This window comes from Balaenoptera acutorostrata, chromosome 6 (genome assembly GCF_949987535.1).
Source record: "Balaenoptera acutorostrata chromosome 6, mBalAcu1.1, whole genome shotgun sequence".
NCBI lineage: Eukaryota > Metazoa > Chordata > Mammalia > Artiodactyla > Balaenopteridae > Balaenoptera > Balaenoptera acutorostrata.
The window spans coordinates 41945191-41970582 of NC_080069.1; the positions used below are offsets into that span (position 1 = coordinate 41945191).

General features: G+C 37.9%; 1 protein-coding gene across 11 annotated transcripts in view; it reads left to right on the top strand.

Moving 5' to 3' along the window:
• KIF27 (kinesin family member 27) overlaps positions 1-25392 on the top strand; it is a 99678-nt gene that overhangs the window by 68730 nt on the left and 5556 nt on the right. For 8 of the 11 annotated variants that reach the window (XM_057548772.1, XM_057548771.1, XM_057548776.1 and 5 more), the window contains 4 exons: positions 6683-6889; positions 8374-8572; positions 10535-10699; positions 24495-25302. In XM_057548772.1, coding sequence (XP_057404755.1) covers positions 6683-6889; positions 8374-8572; positions 10535-10699; positions 24495-24973 — 1050 coding nt within the window. In that variant the 3' untranslated portion in view covers positions 24974-25302. Of the gene's footprint in view, positions 1-6682; positions 6890-8373; positions 8573-10534; positions 10700-23956; positions 24459-24494; positions 25303-25392 lie in introns of those variants that run through there. The other 3 variants (XM_057548773.1, XM_057548774.1, XM_057548779.1) reach the window with 2 other exon arrangements.

Below are 25392 nucleotides of genomic sequence, written 5' to 3' on the forward strand. Positions count from 1 at the left end.
TCTGTATTCCCTGTGTCATACAGTACATCCTTGTAGCCTATCTTACTCCCAATAGTTTGTACCTCCCATACTCCCACCCCTATAATGCCCCTCCCCCCACACTGGTAACCACTATTTTTTTCTCTATATCTGTGAGTCTGCTTCTTTTTTGTTATATTCACTAGTCTGTTGTAATTTTTAGATTCTGCCTATAAGTGATATAGTATTTGTTTTTCTCTGACTTATTTCACTTAGCATAATGCCCTCCAAGTCCATCCATGTTGCTGCAAATTGCAAAATTTTGTTCTTTTTTATGGCTGAGTAGTATTCCATTGTATATATATACCAATTCTTCTTTTTTTTTTTTTTTAATTAATTTATTTATGGCTGTGTTTGGTCTTCGTTTCTGTGCGAGGGCTTTTCTCTAGTTGCGGCAAGTGGGGGCCACTCTTCATCGCGGTGCGCAGGCCTCTCATTATCGCGGCCTCTCTTGTTGCAGAGCACAAGCTCCAGACGCGCAGGCTCAGTAATTGTGGCTCACGGGCTAGTTGCTCCGCAGCATGTGGGATCTTCCCAGACCAGGGATCGAACCCGTGTCCCCTGAATTGGCAGGCAGATTCTCAACCACTGCGCCACCAGGGAAGCCCCCAATTCTTCTTTATCCATTCGTCTGTTGATGGACACTTAGGTTGCTTCTATGTCTTGGCAGTTGTAAATAATGCTGCTGTGAACAATGGGGTGCATGTGTCTTTTCTAATTAGTGTTTTTTTTTTTCTGGATATGTACCCAGGAGTGGAATTGCTGGGTCATATAGTAGTTCTATTTTTAGTTTTTTGAGAAATCTCCATACTGTTTTCCACTGTGCACCAATTTACATTCCAACCAACAGTGTATGAGGGTTCCCTTTTCTCCACATCCTCACCAACATTTGTTATTTGTGTTCTTTTTGATGATAGCCATTCTGACAGGTGTGAGGTGGTATCACATTGTGGTTTTGATTTGCATTTCCCTGATGATTAGCAGTGTTGAGTATCTTCTCATTTGCCTGTTGGCCATCTGCATTTCTAGAGGGTCAATTCTTATCTTCAAGAAACATTTAAGTTTCTATTTCATGAGGAATTCTGTAACTAAAAACATTATGTAGTGTTTTGTGGTGAAAATGCAGCACAATGCATGATACCTGTTTGGCAGCCACCCTGGATTTGTTTGAGGGAAGGGTGAGCCTCCTACAGTTGGTGGGGTTCCATTTAGTCCTGTGAGCGTCTGTGCACCCTGCTTCCACATGGTTGGTTCTTCTTAGTGTAGCTTTGAAATGGGCTCTGCTCTCACCACTGTTTTCACGCCAAGATTGATAGTACTAAATAGATCTCCAGTAGCAGGCGATCGGGAACATGAGATTCTGCTGTGACACAAGACATCAGTAACATCTAGGTGGAATGGTTTGCTGTTTTGATGTCTTTAAACTTGCTCAGAATTATTTTTTCTTTCCACAATAAATCACAATATTTTTTCTAATTGTATTACTTCATGGGAAATGATAGAAAGATTTTAGATCACTATACTAGTACAGGATTACCCAACAATTTAATATAGACAAATCACCTCCTTTTTTGGGGGGTAAAATCCAGAAACTAAAATTTAGAAAAAATAAAATATTTGAACTCTATTTTTCTAATAATGCAGAACAGTTACCTAATAAGTGGAGTATAGGAAGAATACATATGAATATCTATGTTTATTTCATCTTTTACATTTTCAATTTCATGTTTTATCATTAGAAAATGCATATAATTTATAGAGAAATACATGCAGTGCTTGCTCAAAAGGTTTCGTTTGTCGTGTTTGTTTTTTACTAATGGGAAATTTGTGATCTAAAATGTTTGGAGACCACTGCTTTAGATCCTTGTTACTCTCAGTGTGATCTCTGTACCAGCAGCAATAGTATCACCTGGGAGCCTGTTAGAAACGCAGAGCCTCAGGCACCACCGAGACCTGCTGAATTAGAAGTCTGCATTTTTACAAGCTCCCTGGTACACGTTTGGAAAGCAGTGCTCTGTGACAAAGCATAGTCAACTCTTGATAATCTAAGCTTTGAGTTGTGGCAAATTCTTCATCCTGGGACAGCTTCCCATTGCCCCTCTTCTTCTCAACCTACAACGTTTTGCTGGGTTAGAGGGAACCACAAATATTTATATACTGGAGCCTCACTAGAGCGGGCTATCCTCAGGGTTCTATAGATATGCTGCCTTACATTATCTCAGTGCTTCCCTAACTTAGATCCAAAACTATAGAAACTAAATTTGTACCAAATTGTTCTCAGCCATTACATAAAGGCAAACTCTTTCCACATTTATTTTTTTGGGGTTTTTTTTTTTTGTGACCTTTCTAAACTGTTTTAACTTACAGGTCTTATAAAATGTCAGTTTTATGGCAATAAATATTAGCTCCTGTGCTTGCAGAAAACATGAACTTACTACTTTGCAGGAGAAAGAGTTATCAGCAGAACTATGTCTTTTTCACAAATAATGGGGCTCACTGTGCTCAGGTGTACTAGGTAATCCTTTCTCTTTTTTTTTTTGAATTTTTGAATTTTATTTTATTTATTTTTTTATGCAGCAGGTTCTTATTAGTTATCCATTTTATACATATTAGTGTATATATATCAATCCCAATCTCCCAATTCATCACACCACCACCACCCGCCACCGCTTCCCCCCCTTGGTGTCCATACATTTGTTCTCTACATCTGTGTCTCAATTTCTGCCCTGCAAACTGGTTCATCTGTACCATTTTTCTAGGTTCCACATACATGCATTAATATACGATATTTGTTTTTCTCTTTCTGACTTACTTCACTCTGTATGACAGTCTCTAGATCCATCCACTTCTCAACAAATGACTCAATTTCGTTCCTTTTTATGGGTGAGTAATATTCCATTGTATATATGTACCCCATCTTCTTTATCCATTCGTCTGTCGATGGGCATTTAGGTTGCTTCCATGACCTGGCTACTGTAAATAGTGCTGCAGTGAACATTGGGGTGCACGTGTCTTTTTGAATTATGGTTTTCTCTGGGTATATGTCCAGTAGTGGGATTACTGGGTCATATGGTAATTCTATTTTTAGTTTTTTAAGGAACCTCCATACTGTTCTCCATAGTGGCTGTATCAATTTACATTCCCACCAACAGCGCAAGAGGGTTCCCTTTTCTCCATACCCTCTCCAGCATTTGTTGTTTGTAGATTTTCTGATGATGCCCATTCTAACTGGTGTGAGGTGATACCTCATTGTAGTTTTGATTTGCATTTCTCTAATAATTAGTGATGTTGAGCAGCTTTTCATTTGCTTCTTGGACATCTGTAAGTCTTCTTTGGAGAAATGTCTATTTAGGTCTTCGGCCCATTTTTAGATTGGGTTGTTTGTTTTTTTAATATTGAGCTGCATGAGCTGTTTATATATTTTGGAGATTAATCCTTTGTCCGTTGATTCCTTTGCAAATATTTTCTCCCATTCTGAGGGTTGTCTTTTTGTCTTGTTTGTAGTTTCCTTTGCTTTGCAAAAGCTTTTAAGTTTCATTAGGTCCCATTTGTTTATTTTGTTTTTATTTCCATTACTCTAGGAGGTGCATCAAAAAAGATCCTGCTGTGATTTATGTCAAAGAGTGTTCTTCCTATGTTCTCCTCTAAGAGTTTCCTCTAATAGTGTCCGGTCTTACATTTAGGTCTCTAATCCATTTTGAGTTTATTTTTGTGTACGGTGTTAGGGAGTGTTCTAATTTCATTCTTTTACATGTAGCTGTCCAGTTTTCCCAGCACCACTTATTGAAGAGACTGTCTCTTCTGCACTGTATATCCTTGCCTCCTTTGTCAGAGATTAGTTGACCATAGGTGTGTGGGTTTATCACTGGGCTTTCTATCCTGTTCCATTGATCTATAGTTCTGTTTTTGTGCCAGTACCATATGGTCTTGATTACTGTAGCTTTGTAGTATAGTCTGAAGTCAGGGAGTCTGATTCCTCCAGCTCTGTTTTTTTCCCTCAAGACTGCTTTGGCTATTCAGGGTCTTTTGTGTCTCCATACAAATTTTAGGATTTTTTTGTTCTAGTTCAGGGTCTTTTGTGTCTCCATACAAATTTTAGGATTTTTTTGTTCTAGTTCTGTAAAAAATGTCATTGGTAATTTGATAGGGATTGCATTGAATCTGTAGATTGCTTTGGGTAGTATAGTCATTTTCACAATATTGATTCTTCCAATCCAAGAACATGGTATATCTCTCCATCTGTTTATATCATCTTTAATTTCTGTCATCAGTGTCTTATAGTTTTCTGCATATTAACAAATTGAAGAATAAAAACCATATGATCATCTCAATAGATGCAGAAAAAGCTTTTGACAAAATTCAACACCATTTATGATAAAAACTCTCCAGAAAGTGGGCATAGAGAGAACCTACCTCAACATAATAAAGGCCATATATGACAAACCCACAGCAAACATCATTCTCAATGGTGAGAAACTGAAACCGTTTCCTCTAAGATCAGGAACAAGACAAGGATGTCCACTCTCACCACTGTTATTCAACACAGTTTTGGAAGTCCTAGCCACGGCAATCAGAGAAGAAAAAGAAATAAAAGGAATACAAATTGGAAAAGAAGAAGTAAAGCTGTCACTGTTTGCAGATGACATGATACTATACATAGAGAATCCTAAAGATGCCACCAGAAAACTACTAGAGCTAATCAATGAATTTGGTAAAGTTGCAGGATACAAAATTAATGCACAGAAATCCCTTGCATTCCTATACACTAATGATGAAAAATCTGAAAGAAATTAAGGAAACACTCCTATTTACCATTGCAACAAAAAGAATTAAATACCTAGGAATAAACCTACCTAGGGAGACAAATGACCTGTATGCAGAAAACTATCCACATTTGTTTTTGGTAGAATATAATCATAGTGTGCATTCTAAAGTCAAATATTTTCTTGGGTTATTCACTTTTTTTCTTTTTAATTAATTAATTAATTTATGGTTGTGTTGGATCTTCGTTTCTGTGCGAGGGCTTTCTCTGGTTGCGGCGAGTGGGGGCCACTCTTCATCGTGGTGCGCGGGCCTGTCACTATCGTGGCCTCTCTTGTTGCGGAGCACAGGCTCCAGACGCGCAGGCTCAGTAATTGTGGCTCACGGGCCCAGTTGCTCCGCAGCATGTGGGATCTTCCCAGACCAGGGCTCGAACCCGTGTCCCCTGCATTGGCAGGCAGACTCTCAACCACTGAGCCACCAGGGAAGCCCGGTTATTCACTTTTATTTTCTGGTTCTTCTTATTCACCTAAGTACCTTTCAGAATTTAAGTTTGTTTTTCTTAAAAAGGTGAATATTATTTTCTTCCTTATGGAGTGATTATCAAATCTTCAAATTCTTGACGGTTAGTAATTGCACAAAGAAATAAAATGGCTGCTGAACATTTTTTTTTCCAAAATGGCTCTTTCAGGAGATTTTATAAAATGGCTTTAAAAAAATAAGTATTATGCAACCTCCCATTGGAATAGGTTATTACCTACCTTTTCCCTGAATTCCAGAAAAGGAGTTCCAGAAGTCATTCTAACTATTCTTTGGGGAGATCAGAAATAGTAACATTATTTTTCTTTGACATGCTATGGGGAGGAGTGGAGAGAAATACTTGGGTCATGTACCCAAGACATATGAAAATGTTTTTTTCTCCTCTCCCTTCATTAAGTTGTTCAGCAGGTACTTACTGAGTTTAAACTATGTAATATGTACTGTGCTAGGCAATAAGGATTTGAGTATGGACAAGACCATCTGCCCTCAGGGAACTTAAAGTTGAGGTGGCCTCCACCACAAGTACGGGAATACAAAAATATATATCCAAGTCTTACCACGTCCAAAATAATTTCTTACCAGAGATTTAGATCCCCCAAATAAGATGTTATTTGGATAATTCAGAGAACTGCTAGGTTTTCTGACAGGAATTCATCAGATTTTTTTTCCTACAGAGGAAATCTTCTTTGGCACATGAAAAAAAAGGTTTTGCTGCCACCATTTTTAGTGCCTACATTTTCCCTCTAATGACATCTCCTAGGAATCTTATGAAATATTTCATGTCCTTAAATCCTCACTACTTTTTCTTATGCTATACTGTGTTTTTTTCCTAGAGACTCTCCTCTGATTACTAGTTCTTAATAACTTATTTTAATATATTTCTTCTTTCCTTCCTAGCAGTATATTGTTTTGATAGATCCTTGAAGGGACCCCCGAGGTCTCCAGATCTCACAGACACATAATATGCACTTTAGGAGCCATGGAGGGAGATAACATGATAACACTGTCAAACCTGTGGGCTGAGGCTTTGTTCAAGTGTATTCCTCCGTGATCAGCATTTGCTTATGACCTTGGGATGTTTCATAACTCACCTAACCTTCTTCCTCTTCCATTTTACTACCCAAGGTTTACTATGAGGATTCAATGATTATTTGTTATATATATGTGTGTGTGTTTGTGTGTGTGTGTGTACACACAGTGTATTGTGTAGCATAGCAAGCACTCAATAAACATTTTTTTTAATTTAGTAGAAGAATGGTACTGTCCATTAGACTCAAATAGCATAATAAGATCTTAGTATATGACAAAGTCCGAGTTATACTGTTTCATTTAAAATGAGTGATTTCTATTGTATTATATCTAGGAAGAACATGTTCTTTTCCAACTTGAAGAAGGGATTGAAGCTTTGGAAGCTGCAATTGAATACAAGAACGAACGTATCCAGAGTCGCCAGAACTCGCTCAGAGCTTCATTTCAAAATCTCTCTCATAGTGAAGCAAATGTCTTAGAAAAACTAATCTGCCTGAGTCCTGTTGAGATTAGAGCTATTCTTTTCAGATATTTCAATAAGGTTTGTTTTTCAGGGACGGAGGATTTTCTTATAAAGAGGGGTCGAGATGCTTATACAGCTCACACTTATGTAGAATTTACAGTACTGAATGTTGTCATCTGAAATCTTTGCACTTATCCAAGTATGTAGGCCTAACTTTGTGAAGTTCTTAAAGTTGAAGGGCCTTTTGAAAGAAGGGCTTTCGGGAATAGTTTTAAAAACCAAAGAATTTAAGTTATATTCCTCAGTCACTATTTCTTGGTTGTATGTTTTCTAGATTTGATTGTTCCTACTCAGCATTCGTGAAAAATCAAGGGCCCTCCAGGTCTGGGTTCCCTTTCCTTCATTGCTGTAGGGTAGGGGTAACCTGTACTTTCTTATTATACCCTATGAATTGAAATGGAGGTGAAATGGTGCATCAGTGACAAAGATAGTAATAGATTGTAGCATTAACCTGGATGGGCTTAATATAAATTAAAATATTTTATACAGATTTGACAGCTTACTGATAGAGATGTTTCACAGCATTGAAAACTATATCTGTCTTTTCTCTAATGTTTTCTCTTAAGATATATATTATGAAGTGTTAAACAAGTAGATGACTCTTTTCTCTGAAAAATATATTCAGTTTAAGGGAATAGCAGACAGTTAATGAAAAATGAAACACAGAAGTTTTAAAATAAAGTTCTAATTCTGTTAGACAATTGAAATAAAGATGACTAAGTTAATGGAAATGTGATACACAGCCCTCCTGTTGGATAATTACCATCAGTAGTAAGCTTCTATTATTGATGCAAGTGCATCCCATCACTGGGTGTGTGGAGGGCAGAAATATGGTGCATATTGTCTTAGGCTTTGATACAGATAACTCTTCTGTGGTGTTCTTAGAGCAAGGGTTCTTAACCCAGAGCACCCAGGTGAAGGTCAGTGGATTTTCTGGTCTTAAGAACTCTTTGGAGAAATGAGTATTTTTCTGGAGAGAATGTCATTACATTATTAACAAGTTCTGTGACACAGATATTGTCTGAAGTGTTTTTACTTTATATCAGTGCAGAGAGGAACCCACTGGACTAAATGTACAATCTGAGACCGAACTCTATAGCTTAAAAATTCTGTCACTTATTTATAACATTCATTTTGGAGTTAAAAATGAGAATTATCTAGATGTTACAGAAGTCTTTAGATTCTTGATATCTTTTTAGACTGGAGAAATAGAGTTGTAGGATTATAAATATAAACTACAAATATCATGTCTAAGAAATGATGGAGGGGTGATTGTTAGAGTAGAGCAACATTATATTTAAAATGAAGTTGTTACCAATTCAGAATCTCAACAAATTAAAAAGGCTGTTAGCTTATCTTGTGGGTATATTACAAAGCATTTGCCTAGTTATACCATGGGGATTAAGGGAGTTCATCTTTATGAAGTCTAAGAGAAATAAATTAGTCTATTATATTAGGCTGTCTAAAACACACTTAAAAGATCAAAAAAATGTCTTTGCTAGGTGGTTAATTTGCGAGAAGCTGAACGGAAACTACAGTTACAGAATGAAGAAATTAAAATGAAAGTTCTGGAACGGGATAATGTGGTTCGTGAGTTGGAATCTACACTGGAACATCTGAAATTGCAGTGTGACCGGAGACTGACCCTTCAGCAAAAGGAACATGAGCAAAAAATGCAGCTTCTGTTACATCATTTCAAAGGTAACTGCCCCTTCTCATCAGTTGTGTAAAGGTGACGTGTAGGAGGGGGATTGGGAAAGGAAGGTAGGACAGAATTGAATCACTTAAAGCCCAACATGCATAAATAGTTACTACTTATATGTGTTTTGTGCTTTACATGTTTTGGTCCACATGTTGGGATAGTTGACTTTGATGTAGGGCTATTCATGCTTGAAATGCCATCTCCTCTGCCTGTCCCCAGTGCCACACAGAGAACTGCTGCAATCCTGTTACTTTGTTGTGGTCTACTTTTTATGTAGGAATGTGGGATGACTTCTGGCTTGGTGGTGTACAATTGAAAATTCCCCATCTCTAGGATATAGAACCTTGATATTTAAATCACTTTCCCTTCATAAAATTAAAGTGATAGGTTCTGTCAGATTTCTGGTTATATTGTTACAGTTTTCAGTAAATTATAAATTTTATGCATTAAGGTTATAGCTTAGGTCAAAATCAGTCTACCATTGATGGGCACATAGTGTTATCAGTGCACAGTAGTTCAACCATCAACTGTGGTATGGAGTTGTCATAGCAATTGGTCTTCACAATACCTGGACTTATGGCTGGTACACACAGTTGCTATGGCAACAAAATCACTGCCTGGCAATACTTCAACGCCTGGAATGCTTCAATCCAGGTGGCTTGGCTGCTCAGTCTTGATTCTCATGAATCTATAGCTGGAAATGTGCTAAAAAGGATCTGGAAGAAGCAACCTGAGTAAGCAGAAAATTGGAAAATATATGCATTTGAGCGTTGAGGCAGTTTGCCTCTAAGTTAATTCTATAACGAATTAATTAGCAACCAGTTGCCTGATGACAGGATTTCCTTGACTGGATTCCATATGTTATTTCATTCAAACATGCTTTCCTTACCTTATGTTAATTCTGTCCTAAGTCTCTAAAAGTGATATTTTAATAGAATTTTTAATATGTTTTTCAAGTGGTTGGCATTTTACCACAAAAGTTCATGCTTTAGCCGAATGAGAACATTTTAAAAATCATTCGTTTCTATAGCTGGGACAAGTTTTTCATAACAAAGTTATAACTGAAAATGTTAACAACTTATGAATTTTCTAATTTCAACTGAATATAGGCCATAAAATTAAGTTCATTTTTATGATATCCTTCATGGGGATTCTGATTTGTGATGTTATTAATCTAAAATGTTTTTTAAACAAGATGATGGGTTAATATAAAATATACAGATATACTTAGATCAATTTTTACAAAACAACCAATTATAACAAAAGAAAATTACAAACCAGTAGGACCATTTTATAGATTTACCAATAGGAAAGAGTAGGTCTGAAAGTGTGTATTTCTGAAGGTCAGTAAACTGCGTTTTACTGGTTCTAGAACCTAACCCAAAGCGGACAGTTTTAGACATTCCTAAACGTTAATTAGAAGCTTTAAAATTATATTGTGTCATAAACTAGAACTTTACTTATGCTTCCCCCCCCCCCTTCTCCTTTTTTGGTGGTGTTTTCCTTTGTAATTTAATCTTTCTAGACTCTTTTGACAGGTTTCTGGTTTTTGAGGGGTTTTTTGGTTATATATTTCTTGGGCCTATAAACTTTAGGCTTATGACTTTCCATACATCCATGGTTCCTGATATAAACTTTAAGACATTGATGCAGCTGGACAGAGTTCCAAATGTGAAACTTACTTCTGCTCTTCTGAGGATAAATTTAGTTAGTAGCTACTCAAAAAGTGCTTATGAATCATGAAAAATGTGGTAGTTGGTAGGGATTAGGGTGGAGAAGGGCTCATCTTACTTTGAAAAATTTTACAGGCAGAAGACTCCAAATTGTAGCTGAAAACAAATCCAGCCAAGTAATAGATACATGTAACATACTTCTGACCCTACAATAGAGTCTGGGAGCTCTGTTAGAATTTTCAATCATTTACTTTAAACTGATTTTAAATGTAAATTTCTGTTTTATAGAGCAAGACGGGGAAGGCATTGTGGAAACTTTAAAAAATTATGGAGATAAAATCCAGCAGCTGGAAAGAGAGCTTTATTTCTATAAGAAAACCAGCAGAGATCTTAAGAAGAAACTTAAGGAATTGGTAGGGGAAGCAATTCGACGACAACTAGTACCATCAGAAAGTAAGAGATTTAGTGTTACTTGTCACTCCAGCACTGTAGCATGGTTTGTAGTGGAGCCTTTCCCACTTGATTGGATTATTTAGGATTAGATATTTAACTTCTCTTTGTCTCTGTAAACAAAAATAGTTGTCTAGTCTATGTGTAAGACAGAACCACTGGAGAAAAGAATAAATGAACAAATGTATATGTGTGAAGGAAATGATCATTTATTGGATTGCCTGCCATGTACCAGGGGCTCTTGTATTCTCTAACTCACTTAATTCTTAAAATAACCCTAATTATAGGATAGCTGTTGTTTTCCTGTTTTATAGTAAATTAAGCCTTCTGATTATCATAAAAAATAAAATAGAGAATAATAAAAGTAAAGGTAAAATAATATTTATGTATTTCTAAGATCAGTCAGGTTTTTTCATATCATGACCTCTAGAAATTCAAACATATAATAAAACCCATCATTGAGACAAGGATGTTTTCTTGCATAATTATATATAGATATGTAGGAATACCATCTTCCTCAATGAAATGATAAAACATGACAAAGAACTTTGCAAAAGCAAGAAGTGCCATGAAGGTGATATACTGTTATGATTAAAACATATTGTCTTACTACCATGTGTAAAATACATAGCTAGTGGGAAGTTGCTGTATAGGACAGGGAGCTCAGCTCAGTGCTTTGTGATGACCTAGAGGGGTGGGATGGGGGTGGGGTGGCAGGGAGGCTCAAGAGGGAGGGGATACAGGTATACGTATAGCTGATTCACTTTGTTCTACAGCAGAAACTAACACACCATTGTAAAGCAGTTATACTCCAATAAAAAGAAAAAAGAAAAAAACATATTGGACTTCCCTGGTGGTGCAGTGGTTAAGAATCCGCCTGCCAATGCAGGAGACACGGGTTCAAGCCCTGGTCCAGGAAGATCCCACATGCTGCGGAGCAACTAAGCCTGTGCTCCAGAGCCTGCGAGCCACAACTACTGAAGCCCACGTGCCACAACTACTGAAGCCCGTGCGCCTAGAGCCTAGAGCCCAGAGCCCTTGCTCCACAACAAGAGAAGCCAGCGAGATGAGAAGCCCGCGCATCGCAACAAAGAGTAGCCCCCGCTCACCGCAACTAGAGAAAGCCTGCGCGAAGCAACAAAGACTCAACGCAGCCAAAAGTAAATAAATAAATTAAAAAAAAAAACATATTGTCTTTAAGCCACCAATAGAGGAATCAATATCTCTAAAATAATGTATACTCATTTTATAAAAGAATTAGCCTTCCTTTAGAGAAAGTATTCTTCTAATAAGTTAAGAATGGCTATTGAAAGTTGACTTTACAGCTCTTTTTAGCTCTTTTTTGTACCTGTAAAGAAAACTAAAGATGGGTACAACAAGATATAAAGAGTACCCCTGAAACTAATATAATGTTATATATCAATTATATCTCAACTTAAAAATATAATTATAAAAATGAAACCATAAAAAATATAGAAACCAGTGGAAAATGATATATATGTACAATGAAAAGATATATACTGAATATATAATATAAGCAGAATTAACATAGTTTTAAATCTTAAAACTTAGTAATATTTTAGAAAAGTAGTTCTAATACTACCTTATATTTATTGTATTTATCATTTACAGGCATTTTCCCAAATAGTCCAATTTAGCCCTCAAACTCAGGGTGGGCCGGTATATGCTAACCTCATTTTTAGATGAGGAAATTAAAGCTTAGAGCAGTCCAGTGACTCATGAACCGACCAGTAATTAGAGCATGGTCTAAGGTCCCTGGTCTTCTGATTCCTGGTTCCGTGTTCTAGTATAAAAGTCGCTTTAGGATAGAGATGTGATACAAACATACTAATTCTGCCAAAGAGACTAACCTTTCTGATTTTCAATGTAGTAATGCAGAGGTATTTACTCATATAATTAAAACATTTACTTGAAATACTGCCTGCAACATATAGCTGAACCTTTTACTTGAAACGCTATCTGCAAAAAATTAAAATGTAAACAGGTATTAAGTAGGAAACAGAGCAATTAGCACAAAACCATTTTTGCTTTAAAAAATTCACTTTCAAATTTGAGATATCTGAAATTAGATGTTTACTGTTTGAATGGCCCATGTTTATACTGCTGAGTCTACTAGATATCTCTTAAAATGACAGTGTGGTATATGGTGGTAAACAGGTTTAAGAAACCTGGATCTGGGACTTCCCTGGTGGTCCAGTGGATAAGACTCCACGTTCCCAATGCAGGGGGCCAGGGTTCAACTAGATCCAGCATGCCGCAACTAAAGATCCCACATGCAGCAACGAAGATCCCACGTGCCACAACTAAGACCCGGCGCGGCCAAGATAAAATAAATAAATATTAAAAAAAAAAAAAAAGAAAGAAAGAAAGAAACCTGGATCCTAATCATGCTCTTTAATGAAACAAATACAAAAAGCTTTAAAAAAGCTAAATAATCTTGGAGATGTGTAAAGTGAGGGTAACTCCTGTTTTACCAACTCACCTGGAAAGTCTAGTCTTTTTTTAAATTTTTTCGTCTGCACCACGTGACTTGCGGAATCCTAGTTCCCCGACCAGGGATCAAACCCCGGCCCCCAGCACTGGAAGCTCAAGAGTCCTAACCACTGGACCACCAGGGAATTCCTGGAAGTCTAGTCTTAGTAATAATAATGTTGAAGATGTTATCTCAGCTAATTTGCTATATCCCCTAGAACCATCTTAAATATCTTTATTTTTTGGCTAAAAAAGTAATACATAGTCATTATAGAAAACTTTGAAAATATAGAAAAAAATCAGAAAAAAAAACACCCATAATCCTACCCACAACTATTAACATTTCAGCATAATAATTCTTTTCAGTGTTTTCCTCATGCTTTAAAAAAAAATTCATTTGGAATCATACTGGTGATATAGCTTGTACTGTATCCTACCTCAAAATGCAGCTCCAATAAAATGACATTAAATAAGACTTGTTTGAATTATAAAATATAGCAGTTTAAATATATCAAATTTTGAGTTCCCTAAACTGTATTATATGCTTAATAATCAGTATCCTAATTAATATATAACTGTCTTGGTATTCAGTCAATTGGGTTTTGTTAGTAGTCTTTTCATTGTCTGCCTACCAGACTTTATCTGCTTTGAATATTTTTAGCATTTTCAAATAGCAAAAGAATTAATCTTTTGACTAAAATATCTTGGTCACTTCTAAAAAGTGGCCAAAAAGACTAAAAGCGCTTGGTCATGCTTCTGTTACAGTGCATCTGTTTTCTAACATTTTGTGAGGATAAAATCAGTATATATGGACATGCACTCTATGTACTTGTTTAAGTATTTAAAACTTTATACTTTTATTTTTATTGAATAATATTTTATTTTATCCCAAAACAAAACATAAAAGTCTTGAAAGATACACAATTTAAGACATAAATTCTTATTTGGTTAAATCCAAGCAACTCTTTAAATTCAGCTTTAGCCATAATTAGAAGAGTTTAATTATTGTTTCTTTTCTTTGGAGAGGATTGTTGTTTGAATATAAAAATACTTATATATCATTCATTTCAGAGCTTACACTGAATTTCACTGAGAAAGGAAATTCTTTTTTAGCAAAAGTTATGAGCTTAATTATAAAAAATATAATATTTTGAAGACATTACACTGGAGGTACAAGTTTATGACACAATAAAAATTTGATGAATGTATATGATACTAAGTGCATTAATTAGATTTGTGTGTTATACCATATATTTGTAAATATATAATTTACAATGTGGTCAATTACATTAGTAAAACCATTCATCTTTTTTTTTTTTTTTACTTTTTATTTTAACATCCTTATTGGAGTGTAATTGCTTTACAATGGTGTGTTAGTTTCTGCTTCATACAAAGTGAATCAGCTATACATATACATATATCCGGATGTCTCCTCCCTCTGGAGTCTCCCTCCCACCCTCCGTATCCCACCTCTCTAGGTGGTCGCATCGAGCTGATCCAGCTGTGCCATACAGCTGCTTCGCACTATCTGTTTTACATTTGGTAGGGTATATATGTCCATGCCACTATCTCACTTTGTCCCAGCTTACCCTTCCCCCTCCCCGTGTCCTCAAGTCCATTCTCTACATCTGCGTCTTTATTCCTGTCCTACCGCTAAGTTCTTCAGAACCTGTTTTTTTTTGGATTCCACATACATGTGTTAGCATAGGGTATTTGTTTTTCTCTTTCTCACTTCCTTCACTCTGTATCACAGTCTCTAGATCCATCTACCTCGCTACAAATAACTCAATTTCGTTTCTTTTTATGGCTGAGTAATATTCCATTGCATATATGTGCCACATCTTCTTTATCCATTCATCTGTCGATGGACACTTAGGTTGCTTCCATGTCCTGACTATTGTAAATACAGCTGCAGTGAACATTGTGGTACATGACTCTTTTTTTTTTTTTAAAGACACCAATTGTACTTGAACATTTGTTACTTTTTTAAAATAATTAATTAATTAATTAATTAATTATTGGCTGTGTTGGGTCTTCGTTTCTGTGCAAGGGCTTTCTCCAGTTGCGGCAAGCGGGGGCCACTCTTCATCACGGCGCGTGGGCCTCTCACTATCGCGGCCTCTCTTGTTGCAGAGCAGAGGCTCCAGACACGCAGGCTCAGAAGTTGTAGCTTACGGGCCCAGTTGCTCCGCGGCATGTGGGATCTTCCCAGACCAGGGCTCGAACCCGTGTCCCCTGCATTAGCAGGCAGATTCTCAACCACTGCACCACCAGGGAAACCCCATGACTCTTTTTGAATTATGGTTTTCTCAGGGTATATGCCCAGTAGTAGGATTGCTGGGTCGTATGGTAGTTCTATTTTTAGCTTTTTAAGGAACGTCCATACTGTTCTCCATAGTGACTGTATCAATTTACATTCCAACCAACAGTGCAAGAGGGTTCCCTTTTCTCCACACCCTCTCCAGCATTTATTGTTTGTAGATTTTTTGATGATGGCCATTCTGACTGGTGTGAGGTGATACCTCATTGTAGTTTTGATTTGCCTTTCTCTAATGATTAGTGATGTTGAGCATTCTTTCATGTGTTTGTTGGCAATCTGTATATCTTCTTTGGAGAAATGTCTATTTAGGTCTTCTGCCCATTTTTGGATTGGGTTGTTTGTTTTTTTTGATATTGAGCTGCATGAGCTGCTTGTAAATTTTGGAGGTTGATCCTTTGTCAGTTGCTCCATTAGCAAATATTTTCTCCCATTCTGAGGGTTGTCTTTTCCTCTTGTTTATGTTTTCCTTTGCTGTGCAAAAGCTTTTAAGTTTCATTAGGTCCCATTTGTTTATTTTTGTTTTTATTTTCATTTCTCTAGGAGGTGGGTCAAAAAGGATCTTGCTGTGATTTATGTCGTAGAGTGTTCTGCCTATGTTTTCCTCTAAGAGTTTTATAATGTCTGGCTTTACATTTAGGTCTTTAATCCATTTTGAGTTTATTTTTGTGTATGGTGTTAGGGAGTATTCTAATTTCATTCTTTCACATGTAGCTGTCCAGTTTTCCCAGCACCACTTATTGAAGAGGCTGTGTTTTCTCCATTGTATCTTCTTGCCTCCTTGATCAAAAATAAGGTGACCATATGTGCGTGGGTTTATCTCTGGGCCTTCTATCCTGTACCATTGGTCTATATTTCTGGTTTTGTGCCCGTACCATACTGTCTTGATTACTGTAGCTTTGTAGTATAGTCTGAAGTCCGGGAGCCTGATTCCTCCAGCTCTGTTTTTCTTTCTCAAGATTGCTTTGGCTATTCGGGGTCTTTTGTGTTTCCATACAAATTGTGAAATTTTTTGTTCTAGTTCTGTGAAAAATGCCATTGGTTGTTTGATAGGGATTGCATTGAATCTGTAGATTGCTTTGGGTAGTATAGTCATTTTCACAATGTTGATTCTTCCAATCCAAGAACATGGTCTATCTCTCCATCTGTTTGTGTCATCTTTAATTTCTTTCATCAGTGTCTTATAGTTTTCTGCATACAGGTCTTTTGTCTCCTTAAGTAGGTTTATTCCTAGATATTTTATTCTTTTTGTTGCAGTGATAAATGGGAGTGTTTCCTTAATTTCTCTTTCAGATTTTTCATCATGAGTGTATAGGAATGCAAGAGATTTCTTAGCATTAATTTTGTATCCTGCTACTTTACCAAATTCGTTGATTAGCTCTAGTAGTTTTCTGGTAGCATCTTTAGGATACTCTATGTATAGTATCATGTCATCTGCAAACAGTGACAGCTTTACTTCTTCTTTTCCAATTTGGATTCCTTTTATTTCTTCTTCTTCTCTGATTGCTGTGGCTAAAACTTCCAAAACTATGTTGAATAATAGTGGTTAGAGTGGACAACCTTGTCTTGTTCCTGATCTTAGTTGAAAGGGTTTCAGTTTTTCACCATTGAGAACGATGTTGGCTGTGGGTTTGTCATATATGGCCTTTATTATGTTGAGGTAAGTGCCCTGTATGCCTACTTGCTGGAGGGTTTTTATCATAAATGGATGTTGAATTGTGTCGAAAGCTTTTTCTGCACCTATTGAGATGATCATATGGTTTTTCTCCTTCAATTTGTTAATATGGTTTATCACATTGATTGATTTACATATACTGTAGAATCCTTGCAGTTTGGGGATAAACCCCAGTTGGTCATGGTGTATGATCCTTTTAATGTGCTGTTGGATTCTGTTTGCTAGTATTTTGTTGAGGATTTTTGCATCTATGTTCATCAGTGATATTGGCCTGTAGTTTTCTTTCTTTGTGACATCTTTGTCTGGTTTTGGTATCAGGGTGATGGTGGCCTCATAGAATGAGTTTGGGAGTGTTCCTCCCTCTGCTATATTTTGGAAGAAGGATAAGTGTTAGCTCTTCTTTAAATGTTTGATAGAATTTGCCTGTGAAGGCATCTGGTCCTGGACTTCTGTTTGTTGGAAGATTTTTAATCACAGTTTCAATTTCAGTGCTTGTGATTGGTCTGTTTATATTTTCTTTTTCTTCCTGGTTCAGTCTCAGAAGTTTGTGCTTTTCTAAGAATTTGTCCATTTCTTCCAGGTTGTCCATTTTATTGGCGTAGAGTTGCTTTTAGAAATCTCTCATGATCCTTTGTATTTCTGCAGTGTCAGTTGTTACTTCTCCTTTTCCATTTCTAATTCTATTGATTTGAGTCTTCTCCCTTTTTTTCTTGATGAATCTGGCTAATGGTTTATCAATTTTGTTTATCTTCTCAAAGAACCAGCTTTTATTTTTATTGATCTTTGCTATTGTTTCCTTCATTTATTTCTTTTTTTTTTTTTTTAATTTTTATTTATTTATATTTATTTTTGGCTGTGTTGGGTCTTCGTTTCTGTGCAAGGGCTTTCTCTAGTTGCGGCAAGCGGGGGCCGCTCTTCATCGCGGTGCGCGGGCCTCTCACTATCGTGGCCTCTCTTGTTGCGGAGCGCAGGCTCAGTAGTTGTGGCTCACTGGCCTAGTTGCTCCGTGGCATGTGGGATCTTCCCAGACCAGGGCTCGAACCCGTGTCCCCTGCATTGGCAGGCAGATTCTCAACCGCTGCGCCACCAGGGAAGCCCTCCTTCATTTATTTCTGATCTGATCTTTATGATTTCTTTCCTTCTGCTCACTTCGGGGTTTTTTTGTTCTTCTTTCTCAAATTGCTTTAGGTGTAAGGTTATGTTGTTTATTTGAGATGTTTCTTGTTTCTTGTGGTAGAATTGTATTGGTATAAACTTCCCTCTTAGAAGTGCTTTTGCTGCATCCTGTAGGTTTTGGGTCGTCGTGTTTTCATTGTCATTTGTTTCTAGGTATTTTTTGATTTCCTCTTTGATTTCTTCTGTGATCTCTTGGTTGTTAAGTAGTGTATTGTTTAGCCTCCATGTGTTTGTATTTTTTACAGATTTTTTTCCTGTAATTGATATCTAGTCTCATGGCGTTGTGGTCGGAAAACATACTAGATACGATTTCAATTTTCTTAAATTTACCAAGGCTTGATTTGTGACCCAAGATATGATCTATCCTGGAGAATGTTCCATGAGCACTTGAGAAGAAAGTGTATTCTGTTGTTTTTGGATGGAATGTCCTATAAATATCAATTAAGTCCATCTTTTTAAATGTATCATTTAAAGCTTGTGTTTTCTTATTTATTTTCATTTTGGACGACCTGTCCATTGGTGAAAGTGGGGTGTTGAAGTTCTGTACAATGATTGTGTTACTGTCGATTTCCCCTTTTATGGCTCTTAGCATTTGCCTTATGTATTGAGGTGCTCCTATGTTGGGTGCATAGATATTTACAATTGTTATATCTTCTTCTTGGATCGATCCCTTTATCACTATGTAGTGTCCTTCTTTGTCTCTTGTAATAGTCTTTATTTTAAAGTCTATTTTTTCTGATATGAGAATTGCTACTCCAGCTTTCTTCTGATCTCCATTTACATGGAATATCTTTATCCATCCCCTCACTTTCAGTCTGTATGTGTCCATAGGTATGAAGTGGGTCTCTTGTAGACAGCATATATATGTGTCTTGTTTTTGTATCCATTCATCCAGTCTATGTCTTTTGGTTAGAGTATTTAATCCATTTACATTTAAGGTAATTATCGATATGTATGTTCTTATTACCGTTTTCTTAATTATTTTGGGTTTGTTTTTGCAGGTCTTTTCCTTGTCTGTGTTTCCTGCCTAGAGAAGTTCCTTTAGCATTTGTTTTAAAGCTGGTTTGGTGGTGCTGAACTCTCTCAGCTTTTGCTTGTCTGTAAAAGTTTTAATTTCTACATCATCGTCGTCGCATCTGAATGAGATCCTTGCTGGGTAGAGTAATCTTGTTTGTAGGTTTTTCCCTTTCATCACTTTAAATATGTCCTGCCACTCCCTTCTGGCTTGCAGGGTTTCTGCTGAAAGATCAGCTGTTAACCTTATGGGGATTCCCTTGTATGTTATTTGTTGCTTTTCCCTTGATGCTTTTAATATTTTTTCTTTGTATTTAATTTTTGATAGTTTGATTAATATGTGTCTTGGCATGTTTCTCCTTGGTTTTATCCTGTATGGGACTCTCTGTGTTTCTTGGACTTGATTGACTATTTCCTTTCCCATATTAGGGAAGTTTTCAACTGTAATCTCTTCAAATATTTTCTCAGTCCCTTTCTTTTTCTCTTCTTCTTCTGGGACCCCTATAATTCAAATGTTTGTGCATTTAATGTTGCCCCAGAGGTCTCCAAGACTGTCCTAAATTCTTTTCATTCTTTTTTCTTTATTATTCTCTGCAGTAGTTATTTCCACTATTTTATTTTCCAGGTCACTTATCCGTTCTTCTGCCTCAGTTACTCTGCTATTGATTCCTTCTAGAGAATTTTAAATTTCATTTATTGTGTTGTTCTTCATTGTTTGTTTGCTCTTTAATTCTTCTAGGTCCTTGTTAAACGTGTCTTGTATTTTCTCCATTTTGTTTGCAAGATATTGGATCATGTTTACTATCATTACTCTGAATTCTTTTTGAGGTAGACTGCCTATTTCCTCTTCATTTGTTTGGTCTGGTGGGTTTTCACCTTGGTCCTTCATCTGCTGTGTGTTTCTCTGTCTTCTCATTTTGCTTAACTTACTGTGTTTGGGGTCTCCTTTTCGCAGGCTGCAGGTTTGTAGTTCCTCTTGTTTTTGATGTCTGCCCCCAGTGTCTAAGGTTGATACAGTGGGTTGTGTAGGCTTCCTGGTGGAGGGGATTAGTGCCTGTGTTCTGGTGGATGAGGCTGGATCTTGTCTTTCTGGTGGGCAGGACTGCATCCGGTGGTGTGTTTTGGGGTGTCTGTGACCTTATTATGATTTTAGGCAGCCTCTCTGCTAATGAGTGGGGTTGTGTTCCTGTCTTGCTAGTTGTTTGGCATAGGGTGTCCAGCACTGTAGCTTGCTGGTCGTTGAATGAAGCTGGGTCTTAGCGTTGAGATGGAGATCTCTGGGAGAGCTTTCGCCATTTGATATTATTGGAGCTGGGAGGTCTCTGGTGGACCAATGTCCTGAACTCAGCTCTCCCACCTCAGAGACATCGGCCTGACACCCGGCCAGAGCACCAAGACCCTGTCAGCCACACGACTCAGAAGAAAAGGGAGAAGAAAAGAAAGAAAGAAAGAAAAGTAAAATAAAATAGGGCTTCCCTGGTGGCGCAGTGGTTGAGAATCTGCCTGCTAATGCAGGAGACACGGGTTCGAGCCCTGGTCTGGGAAGATCCCACATGCCGCGGAGCAGCTGGGCCCGTGAGCCACAATTACTGAGCCTGCGCGTCTGGAGCCTGTGCTCTGCAACAGGAGAGGCCGCGATAGTGAGAGGCCCGTGCACCGCGATGAAGAGTGGCCCCTGCTCGCCGCAACTAGAGAAAGTCCTCGCACAGAAACGAAGACCCAACACAGCCATAAATAAAATTTAAAAAAAAAAAAAAAAAAAAAAAAAGTAAAATAAAATAAAAAATAATTAGTAAAAATTTAAAAATTAAAAAGTAATAAAAAAAAGAAAGAAACAAAGAAGAGAGCAACCAAACCAAAAAACAAATTCACCAGTGATAACAAGTACTAAAAACTATAGTAAAAAAAAAATAAATAAATAAACCAGACAGACAGAACCCTAGAACAAATGGTAAAAGCAAAGCTATATAGACAAAATCACACAAAGAAGCATACACATACACACTCACAAAAAGAGAAAGAGGAAAAATACATACATAGCTATATATTTAAAAAAAAAGGAAGAGAGCAAATCAATAAACAAATCTACCAATGATAATAAACTCTAAATACTAAACTAAGATAATCATAAAGCCAGGAACAAATTAGATGCAGAAAGCAACCCCAAGTCTACAGTTTCTCCCAAAGTCCACTGCCTCAATTTTGGGATGATTCGTTGTCTATTCAGGCATTCCACAGATGCAGGGTACATCAAGTTGATTGTGGAGATTTAATCCGCTGCTCCTAAGGCTGCTGGGAGAGATTTCCCTTTCTCTTCTTTGTTCGCAGAGCTCCCAGGGTTCAGCTTTGGACTTGGACCCGCCTCTGCGTGTAGGTCGCATAAGGGCATCTGTTCCCGCCCAGACAGGATGGGGTTAAAGTAGCAGCTGATTAGGGGGCTCTGGCTCACTCAGGCTGGGGGGAGGGATGGGTACGGATGTGGGGCGAGCCTGTGGCGGCAGAGGCTGACATGACGTTGCACCAGCCTGAGGTGCGCTGTGTGTTCTCCCGGGGAAGTTGTCCCTGGATCACGGGACCCTGGCAGTGGTGGGCTGCACAGGCTCCCGGGAGGGGCAGTGTGGATAGTGCCCTGTGCTTGCACAGAGGCTTCTCGGTGGCTGCAGCAGCAGCCTTAGTGTTTCATGCCTGTCTCTGGGGTCCGCGCTGATAGCCGCGGCTCTTGCCCGTCTCAGGAGCTCGTTTAGGCGGTGCTCTGAATCCCCTCTCCTCGTGCACCCTGAAACAATGGTCTCTTGCCTCTTAGGCAGTTCCAGACTTTTTCCCAGACCCCCTCCTGGCTACCTGTGGCGCACTAGCCCCCTTCAGGCTGTGTTCACGCTGCCAACCCCAGTCCTCTCCCTGGGATCCGACCGAAGCCGGAGCCTTGGCTCCCAGCCCCCGCCCACCCCGGCGGGTGAGCAGACAAGTCTCTCGGGCTGGTGAGTGCTGGTCAGCACCGATCCTCCGTGCGGAAATCTCTCCGCTTTGCCCTCTGCACCCCAGTTGCTGCGCTCTCCTCCATGGCTCCGAAGCTTCCCCCCTGCCCACCGCCCCGTCTCTGCCAGTGAAGGGGCTTCCTAGTGTGTGGAAACTTTTCCTCCTTCACAGCTCCCTCCCCGAGGTGCAGGTCCGTCCCTATTCTTTTGTCTCTGTTTTTTCTTTTTTCTTTTGCCCTACCCAGGTACGTGGGGAGTTTCTTGCCTTTTGGGAGGTCTGAGGTCTTCTGCCAGCGTTCAGTAGGTGTTCTGTAGGAGTTATTCCACATGTAGATGTATTTCTGATGTATTTGTGGGGAGGAAGGTGATCTCCATGTCTTACTCCTCTACCATCTTGAAGGTCTCCCCCCAAACTCTATTCTTCTATCAATTTAAACCACTATAAAACTCTACATGTCAGGATACTAGAGTCAGAAGATCTGGTTGGGATCCTAATTTCTTTTATTGGCTGTGTGACTATGGGTGAATAAATCTTTCTTTAGTTTGTTCCTTCAGTGTTGAAATTCTGGAAGGGGGAAACTTTATATTGTGAGGAATGTAAGTGGGCTTGGGAGTGAGCCTTTCCAATGAGCCCATCTCTGCTCTTTCTCATATGATCTTTAAAAATTAAGATGGCTGGCTCCCTCCCCCGACACTGTGACCTGGGCGTCAGGATTTTTTGTTTTTTCATTGAAATATAGTTGATTTACAACATTCTGTTAGTTTCAGGTGTACAGCAAAGTGATTCATATATATATATACACACACACTCTTTTTCAGATTCTTTTCCATTATAGGTTATTAGGCCAAAGGATTTTTAAAAGCTTCCAGGTGACACTAATGTGCAGCAAAGTTTGGGAGCCACTGTGATCACTATGATCAACTTTGTACCTGCTAATTCCACATGAGGATCTATGTCATTTGCTAGTTCAGGTTTTTTGTTTGTGAGAAGAATTTTAAAAACTAGAAAATCAATCCTTTTTTTCTTTTTTTTATTGAGTAGAGTTGATGTATGATATTATGTAAGTTTCAGGTGTACAACAGAGTTATTCACAATTTTTAAAGGTTATATAGAAAATCAATTATGTTTTAAACCAGGGTCACAAACTAAAATGCCTGCAGGAGCCAGGAAGCCAAAGTGAGTGGTGGGACTGCAGCACTTGTCTAAATTGGCAGGGGCAGCTCTGCTCCAGCTGCTGTTGCCAGGCAGAAATTGTCAGTTTTTCTCATTTTTCTACAAAATCGGGAAATCTATATCTTTATATGAAACTTTCCACTTTTTAAATTTTGCATCATATATTATTTTATACGCTAAGTAAAACATGTCTGTGGGCAGATTTGGCTTGGGAGCTGCCAGTGTGCAACTTCTGTTTTTAAACTTGGTTCTCGCAGGACCAGAAGTGTACTAATTGCATCATCAACATATGTTAAAGTTGGCATTTTTTCTTTGCACTAGGTCTAGTAGGTATATGGACTTCCCTTAAGTAAGTTTTGTCTTTCATATTAGATTATTCTATGATTTGAGGGCCTCAAGCTTTGATAACTTCACTCACTCCTATCACTCATTCCAGCAGGGTGGTCCCCACTGAGGGGTATGCTGTCATTTCCATTTTGATGGTGAAAGCAGTGGCATGTACCCCAGAGTACATTCAGACGGAAGAACCCTGCTCTCATGCTTGGAGTGCCAATCAAGACTAGATTTTCACACATATAATGCCAAGTTCCAGAAGATTCCCTGGAGATATGACCAGGATTTGAAATGTGATTCACCAGTGGCAAGCCGAGCAGAGGCAGGTGTGGAAGGGCACCAGAGAGGCCTAAAGCACCTCTGTGTTTCCAGGGGTACCAAAATCTCTAGAAGACTACTTCTCAGTTTTGTTCCATTAATTGAAAGTTCTCAGTTATTCACGTGCAAGAGGCCTCTAAGTGAAATAAGAATAATTCATGTTCACACTTCTGTTCATCTCAAAGAAGTCACTTAACAAAAAAAGCTGGAAGACATAATTTATATTGCATGATAATAATGTAGTTATGTTAGGATATCATGATTAAAATACCTGTTTTGGAGGAAACCTCTAATTTTTTTTCTGCTTTTTGGATTATTTTTAGATCATGATGCTGGAAATGGAGTACAGAACCCAGAAGAAGCAGGCATGGTTTCAGAAGAATTCAAATGGGCATCCAGAACTGAAAGTATAAAATTAAGTGGAAGGGAAAGACAATTAGACAGTTCCACAAGCAGTTTAAGAACACAACCAAATCCTCAGCTCTGGGAAGGCCCAGAATTACCACCAATTTATAGCTCTTTAGCACCCACTAGTGGGCATTTGTTAAGCAATGAGGACAAAATGGAAAGGAATGACAATCAGTTTACAAACTCTCACAGTCGACCAACACCCCAAATTCAGCCAGTAGGAAATGTGGCACAGTTGCATAGTGTCACGCCTGTAAAGTTGTGTCGCAAAGAGTTACATCAGATTTCTGCCTTGGAACTGTCGTTACGAAGTTCCAGTCTTGGACTTGGGATTGGATCTATGACTGCTGATTCCATTGAAGTAGCTAGGAAAACGAGTGACTTAAAAACTTAGGCATTTAATAAGAAAAATTTTAATTTAGTAGGTGGGTAAGATTCCTTTTTCTAATCTGTTAAAAATTAAAGCTTAAGCTCACTAGCTGTTCCCTCAGGATAAAAGAAGGGGAGGAAGTAATCCCTAATCTTTTTGTATACCGTGGATATGTATATCTTCTATAGTATATTTGAGGACTTTTAATTTTTATTTCTATAATAACCAAACACATGCTTTATCAAGTAATGGAACATTTAAATGTTTCCACTTCTAAATTTGCTTAAAATTTTTTCCAGGCATATTTGAAGAATAAAACTAAGAGTAGAATAATAAACTAAAATATCCATCAAATGTATATTATTATATAATATAAAAGTATATTATTAAGTGTATTATTATATAATATAAAAGTATATTATTAAGTGTATTATTATATTATA